Source organism: Bidens hawaiensis, unplaced genomic scaffold, assembly GCF_021521415.1.
Source record: "Bidens hawaiensis isolate Kalapana, Puna unplaced genomic scaffold, B.hawaiensis_p1.1 tig00029603_1, whole genome shotgun sequence".
Taxonomy (NCBI): Eukaryota; Viridiplantae; Streptophyta; class Magnoliopsida; order Asterales; family Asteraceae; genus Bidens; species Bidens hawaiensis.
Window position 1 is genome coordinate 230,915 of NW_027494901.1, and position 8,089 is coordinate 239,003.

General features: G+C 39.4%; 1 protein-coding gene across 1 annotated transcript; it reads left to right on the forward strand.

The window, feature by feature from the left end:
* The first annotated feature begins 2,934 nt into the window (after nt 1-2,934).
* Nucleotides 2,935-6,919, forward strand: LOC143579123 (uncharacterized). Its single transcript, XM_077062513.1, has 5 exons — nt 2,935-3,319; nt 3,914-4,292; nt 4,827-5,268; nt 5,365-5,753; nt 6,319-6,919. The coding sequence occupies exons 1-5, from the start codon at nt 2,935-2,937 to the stop codon at nt 6,917-6,919; spliced, it is 2,196 nt and encodes a 731-aa protein (XP_076918628.1).
* The last annotated feature ends 1,170 nt before the right edge of the window (nt 6,920-8,089 follow it).

Here is an 8,089-nt window from a genome sequence, read left to right on the forward strand (position 1 = left end):
AAACATTTTCAGAAAAACTGAAATAGTGGTGTGAACACTTTAAGTTGAAAGAACAACTTAAGATTATTGTGGGAATTAATTATTAAAAACGTGTACTAAATGAATAGGACATGAGAAATGAACAAAAATCAACAGTAACAGTCAAGGTGAGTTTCTCAAAATCCCCACCATTTTTAATTGTTTTAAATGATTTATCAATGTTTTCGGGGAGGAAACATATTTGTGTCAAAACACATTTTATTAATTTAACAATTGTGATATTGTAAGGGCTTTAGATTTGATCGACGTTGGTTAACGTGGTCGGGCTGACTAGAATAAATATTCTCTAGAATAAATATTCAGGAAAATTGTGGTTATCGCAGTCTTATAATCATTAACTGTAAAAAGGCATAGAAATATTGATAGATCTATCGGGTGACGCCCTGCCTACCGACCAGTCGCACTGGTTAAATGTTGGGGGCAAATATTTTGAATTATTGTACGCTTTGATTATAGGTTTAGTAGCATTACATTTGTTATATTCCTTGCTAGTTTATAACTATCACAAATGTTGAAGAATAAAATGTTATTTCGAGAACTGTCGTTGTAATACGAAAGGAGTCCATTTGGTTTGTCGTTGAGGCAATTATATGATTTTTAAACGACTTTCGTGTAAAGTTGGCCTTGATTCCGTGGGATCAGGGTAAAATATAAATATTGATTTGTATGGACAAAATAGTTTCGAAATGAAGAAAGTGAAATTTAATTAAAAAGGATATTTTATATTAATGAGAACTCACCAACCTTTGTGTTGACGTATATTTTAAACGTGTTTTTCAGGTAAAGGAAAACTTGGCGCTTCGTGAAGAAAACGTGGGAAAATGCGGGATTCTAGATCTCGACTGTTTGACATAATGTTTTAATATAATATGTACTCTAATGACTTGAAACTTGTGTTTTCAATAATAAATGTCCAACTTTTACGTTAATGGTGCGTGTTTAAATATTGTATGGCTAATCGGCGTCTGTCACCACTCGAACATCTTAATTAAGACTACCGCTGCTTAGTTATGTTTTCGGGGTGTGACAGAAGTTGGTATCATAGCCAAAGATTATAGCGAACTAGAAATTTTTGGTGAAAAATTTCTAAACTATAACTTAAAATATTTAAACGCAACATTAATTTTCCCACTTCACGAAGCGAAGGAAAGATAAATGAAAACGTTAAATTTCATTTTGTTTAATTATAGATTATATTATATGGTTACTTAGCGCGAATTTTTGGTCATATGTCACAGATGTCTGAACCTAGGAATATCGTTGACCTTTCCGACACCGACTCCGATGACGAGGCGAAGGATATACCTTCCCCGAAGTTAGTACTAGAAGAAACACTAGCTGCATTCCGACAGCTCACTCACCCGCCCCCACCGAGCAACTTTTCCGCTTTCGGTCACATGAGTACTTCGGATATTGGTTCGAACAATGGTTGGGTAGAAGCCGAAGGGGAACCTCCACTTGTTATGACTACTACACCCTCAGTTTCCCCACCCCCAACCAGAAAAATCAGACGGATCACCATGGAGACTGGTGACTCTTTCTGGAGAGGTGAGACCTTTGGGGCTGAGTTCACATTGTATGAGGAGGCCATGGCGGCTCTAGCTGCTGTGGAAGCCGCTAAGGCAGCGGTACTTACCTCCACACCTACTGGTAATCCATCCCCAGTGACCTCACAGCCTGTACCAGCACTGCCTATGTCTGCTACACCTATTACTCCAGTCACTGCTACCCCTGCTCCACCACCATCGACCGCGAACCCTTCTCCTAAACCGGTGACACCTAAACCACTTAAGGTGTACACCTGAAGGGGTAAACGGCCTGTTGAAGGTGGTGGTAATGGTCATTCATCTGCTGGTGGATCTCCACCAAAGACGGATAAGACTTAGTGGGTGGAACGAAGCTCTTCATGCGATCGTCACTTGAGCCACATTAATGATAGACTAGCCACTCAAGACTCCACTATCGATCACCTTTGTAGCTGTATAACCCATTTGGATACGACGGATATCTTTGATATCCAGACATTCTCCACTATTCTGCAGAGGCTTAGGAAGGTTGAGGCTCACATGACTCACATTAGGAGGGTATTGGGATTGCCGCCACCACCAGATCCATGATAGGTGGTAATGGGTATTAGTAGCTAAGGGGAAGTGATGCTAGTGAAGATGGAATGTTAAGTTTCTTTTGGTGTTTGTTTGTTGTTTGTTATTTCCTTGTATGTTTCATAGGCACTTTAGGCCTATTTGTACTGTGTTTGGGAAAATTCTAAGACAATATAGGTGCCAATATGTATCGGTACCAAATTTTGGGATGTTTAATATATTAAGAATTTTTCTTTATGTGTATTGTGTTATTATTTATTATGCTTGATTATTAATTAATTATTAATTGTGATATTAATTGTGCATAATCTAATATCTCCTTATTATTTAAAAAGAAAATGCCACCAAGGACTAGGCAAAGCACCACTCGAGATTCTGGACGCCCGAGGAATTAGCCCAATTAATTTCTCAACATGTTAATACGACTTTAGAACATCAGAATGTTAACCAAGGTCGAACCACGGGAAACGAAACCGGGAACGGTACTTTGATAGGTACTGGTACTGGAACAGCTACGTGTAACCCCTCAGGAAGTCAATCACTTGGATGTAACTACAAAACATTCCAAGGGTGCAGTCCTAAAACTTTTACGGGAGCCGAAGGTCCTTTAGCGATTATAAGATGGATCAAAAAGTTGGAATCTGTGATGAAGATTAGTAACTATTCTCCGGCCGAAAGAATCAAATAAGGTGTTTGTTCTTTCCAAGATGAGGCTTTAGAATGGTGGAACTCTTTAATCCAGAATATGGGATAAGTGGCAACATACGGTTTATCTTGGGAGCAGTTAAAGGACATGCTGTTACAAGAGTATTGTCCTAGAAATGAGCTTCAAAAGATTGAGTATGATTTCTGGCATTTAACCATGGAGGGAGCTGACGTTAATACCTACACGTCACGATTTAATGCACTCGCTAGACTGGTACCTCGTTTGGTTAACCCAGAATATGTTCGAATCGAAAGATACATATGGGATTTAGAACCAGAGATTAGAGGGATGGTGACTTCCTCTAAACCTAATACGATTCAGTCGGCTCGTGTTTTAGTGAAAACCCTCACTGACGATGTGGTTCGTAAAGGTATTTTGGTTAAAAAGGACGCCGAAAAGAAAACTACTGGAGATGGAGGAGAATCGGAAAAGATGGTTGTCAATGTGGGAGATAACAAAAGGAAATGGACGGGTAATTCAAGAAGTCAATTTAAGAAAGGAAGGAACCAAGGATCTGGTCATTTGTTTGTTGCTAACTCTAGGAACACTAATCAAACACCTCGATGTAACACTTGCGGTGGAAGCCATTATGGTGTTTGCAAAAGATGCTTCCGATGCAACCGATTTGGATACTTGACCCAAGATAGTCGCGACTGATTAACGGATCCCAGTAGGAGGAGATGTTACGAATGCGGGATTGAAGGACATTATAGGAACGAATGTCCAAAGCTTAAGGGTTAGATTTCAAAGGGGAAAGCATTTGAGATGAACGCAAAGAAGGCTCGTAAGGACTCATCTGTGGTAACTGGTACGTTTCTGGTTAACAACCACTATGCTTATGTTCTTTTCGATACGAGTGCTGATTTGAGTTTCGTCTCTAAAAAATTCGAGCCATTACTTGGCATTAAACCTAGTAAATTAGAAAACAGATATTCCATTGAATTAGCCAACGGAAAGCTTATAGAAACCGGAGAGATCATTCAATGTTGTACCATTCAATTGGAAAATTGAAAATTCGAGATCGACCTTTTGTCAGTTGAATTAGGCAGCTTTGACATCGTTGTAGGAATGGACTGGTTATCTAGGAATCAGACTGAAATTGTCTGTTCCGAGAAGTTAGTTCGTATACCCATTCCTAATGGGGAAATTCTATCAATCCGTGGCGATCAAAGCAACGCAGATTTGAAATTTGTCAATGTAATGAAACCCCGGAAGATTTTACGAAAAGGATACCCCGCTTTCTTAGCACATGTAGTTGACACCCAAGCCAAGGAGCGTAAATTCGAAGACATTCCAGTTGTTCGAGATTTCCCAGAGGTATTTCTCGAAGATTTGCCTGGTTTATCTCCTGATAGGCAATTTGAGTTCAGGATAGATCTTGTTCAAGATGCTGCACCGGTAGCCAAATCTCCGTACATATTAGCATCGTCAGAAATGCAAGAACTGTGCAATCAACTTCAAGAATGACTAGATAAAGGCTTTATTAGACCTAGCTTTTCACCTTGGGGAGCTCCAGTACTGCTCGTCAAAAAGAAGGATGGATCGTTCCGTATGTGTATCGATTACCGGGAACTGAACAAACTAACTATTAAGAATCGGTACCCACTACCGAGGATTGATGATCTGTTTGACCAGCTGCAAGGATCCAACTATTACTCGAAAATCGATTTACGTTCTGGATGCCATCAACTCAGAGTAGCCAAAGGAGATATTCCCAAAACAGCGTTCAGGACATGCTATGGCCATTACGAATTTCTTGTCATGCCATTTGGAATGACAAATGCTCCTGCTATATTCATGGACTTGATGAATAGGGTTTGCAAGCCATACTTGGATAAATTCGTGATAGTATTCATCGATGATATACTTATCTACTCGCGAACCAAGGAAGAGCATGGAAAATACCTAAGATTGATTTTGGAACTGCTAAAGAAAGAAAATTTGTATGCAAAATTTTCGAAGTGCGATTTCTGGATCAGAGAAGTTCACTTTCTTGGACACGTTGTCAATGAGAAAGGAATACACGTTGATCCTTCGAAGATCGAGGCTATTAAGAATTGGGAAGCACCAAAGTCTCCAACTGAAGTGCGACAATTCTTAGGTCTAGCTGGGTATTATAGGAGATTCATCGAGAATTTCTCATCAATAGCACAACCTTTGACACAATTGACCCAGAAAGATAAAAAGTACGATTGGACCGAGAAACAAGAAGAGGCATTTCAGTTGCTTAAGCAAAATTTGTGCAGTGCACCTATTCTATCCCTTCTAGAAGGAACAGACGGATTTGTTGTTTACTGCGATGCTTCACGATCAGGTCTTGGATGCGTGCTTATGCAAAGGGACAAAGTGATAGCATATGCCTCCCGACAACTTAAAGTGCATGAGAAAAATTACATGACTTATGATTTGGAATTGGGAGCTGTTAGTTTTTCACTTAAAATCTGGAGACACTACCTGTATGGTACCAAGTGTACGATTTTCACTGATCACAAAAGCTTCCAGCACATCTTCAATCAGAAAGATCTCAATATGAGACAAAAGCGTTGGATCGAACTGCTTAACGATTACGACTGCGATATCCGCTACCACCCAGGAAAAGCAAATGTCGTGGCAGATGCGTTAAGTAGAAAAGAAAGAGACAAGCCATTACGCGTTCGAGCACTAGGTCTAACGATACAGACAAGTCTCACGACTCGAATAAGTGACGCGCAACGCGAAGCTCTAAAACCTCGATATATTAAAGCTGAGAAATTGAGAGGTCTAGAATGCGAATTTGTCACCAAATCTGATGGTACTTCATATCTCATCGATCGAGTTTGGGTGCCTAGATATGGGAACTTGAGAAAATTAGTTCTAGACGAAGCGCACAAGTCTAGATATTCGATTCACCCAGGTTCGACAAAGATGTACAAAGATCTCCAAGAACTCTATTGGTGGCCGAACATGAAAGGAGATATAGCCGTTTACGTCAGAAAATGCCTAACATGTTCTAAAGTTAAAGCTGAACACCAGAAGCCACCTGGATTGCTTCAACAACCTGAGATTCCTCAATGGAAATGGGATAATATCACCATGGACTTTGTAACCAAATTGCCACTGACACCCAATAACCACGATGCTATTTGGGTAATTGTGGATAGGTTGACTAAGTCATCACACTTTTAACCGATCCGAGAGAAAGATAGTATGGAAAAGTTAACTAGACTTTACCTTAAGGAAATCGTAGCAAAACATGGTATTCCTGTTTCAATCATCTCTGATAGGGATGGTAGTTTTGTTCACGCTTTTGGCAATCATTGCATGAATCCTTAGAAACTCGTCTAGATATGAGTACTGCCTATCACCCGAAGACGGACGGTCAAAGTGAAAGAACGATTCAGACTTTAGAAGACATGCTACGCGCTTGTGTTCTCTATTTTGGCAAAAGTTGGGATACTCACCTACTTCTGGCTGAGTTTTCTTACAATAAAGGTACCACTCTAGCATTAAAGCTGCACCGTTTGAAGCTTTATACGGTAGAAAATGTCGATCCCCACTTTGTTGGGCAAAAGTTGGAGAAAAACAGCTGACTGGACTTGAAATTGTTCAGGAAACCACCAACCGAGTTTCTCAGATCAAGGAAAGGTTGAAAGCAGCTGCTGATCGACAAAAGAGCTATGCCGATAATCGCAGACGACCGTTAGAATTCCAAGTAGGAGATCGAGTATTGTTAAAAGTGTCACCATGGAAAGGAGTTGTTAGATTTGGAAAGAAAGGAAAACTGAGCCCTCGTTATATTGGTCCCTTTAGAATCATTGGTCGAATTGATCATGTCGCATATCAACTCGAACTACCCCAGGAACTCAGTGGAATATACGACGTGTTTCACGTGTCAAACCTGAAGAAATGCTTGTCTGACGAATCCCTAATAACCTCTGTGGATGATGTTCGGGTAGATGATAAGCTGCGATTCGTCGAAGAACCCGTTGAGGTTATGGATTGGAAAATTCAAAAACTAAGGCGAAACCGAATTAAACTGGTTAAAGTACGTTGGAATTCAAGGTTGGGCCCGAAATTCACCTGGGAGAGTTAAGATCAAATAGAAAGAAAATACCCTCACGTATTCCCTGTTGAGTCCGACAATAGTGCTACCTCCTAAATTTCGGGACGAAATTTCTTAAAGGAGGGGGAGAATGTGACACCCGAGCTTTTTAAGACTAATCCTATGCTAATGTAATCCGTGTTTATTGTGTAATCTCGTATTATGGAAAATAAAATAATAATATTTTAGTCTTAAGACACTAAGAATATGAATATTATATTTTATTGTGTTCAAAAAGTTAAGTTTTGGCGCATATCGAATACTGCTCAAAAAGGGTACGATTAAAAGTCCAAATAAATTCCTAAACGTCGGGAATGACCTAAAATATTATAAATTAAGTAAATATATTAATATTAGGTCATAAGTATAATTTTAGAATGTTTGATTCGCGAAAATTAGAAAATATGCGAGTAGAAACCAATACCGCTCACCGTAAGGACCCGAAACCAACTAACTCCAAAGAATTACATCTTTATATGGTTTCGAAGCTAATTTTTCAAGGAATTCAGATATGTAATTGGTTTTACATAAAACTAATCCTAACTAGTTGTATTTTATAAAATAAGATCAATGGGGTAAATACAATACATGTTGTTAATTAATTAAACAAAAAAACAAAATATTTACACTATACCCCCCTATTCGTCCACCCTTCACACCACCCTAACCCTTGGTTTGCTTTCTCATCACTCTACATACATGCATGCATAACACATAACCCTAGACTATACACTTGTCCCAACACAACCCTATTATTATCCACCCTTTCCAACACAAACCACCACCCATTCTCTCCCTCCCTTCCTCCTTCTTGCGGCCGAACCCCACCCCCACCTCCATCTTTCTCTTTCATTTCCATATTACTATCCAAATCTCCATCAAAACCCTAGCATCAAATCAAGAAAGATGGGTTAGAAGCAAAGTTAGGAGGATTCAAGCCTTGAGCATACACTAAGAGACCATCAATCTTACTTTCTTACACCTCTCCCTAAAACCCTAAGGTATATCCGAAACCCTAGTTTCATTCTTTAAGTTTTGGATGAAAATACTTGTTCTTGCATCTTAAAAGGGTTCACACAAACAACCAAACCCTTAAACTCATGTGAAAATGGAAGATTTAAAAGTGTATATGTATGCATGTATGACCCGTGGGTTATGTGT

Excerpts from the sequence above, each read along its gene's own strand:
- LOC143579123 (XM_077062513.1), top strand. The coding sequence starts at position 2,935 with ATGCTGTTACAAGAGTATTGTCCTAGAAATGAGCTTCAAAAGATTGAG. Across the intron at positions 5,269-5,364 it reads ATGATTTGGAATTGGGAGCT|AAAGATCTCAATATGAGACA; the intron begins GTTAGTTTTTCA and ends ATCTTCAATCAG. Across the intron at positions 5,754-6,318 it reads CACCCAGGTTCGACAAAGAT|GTACCACTCTAGCATTAAAG; the intron begins GTACAAAGATCT and ends CTTACAATAAAG.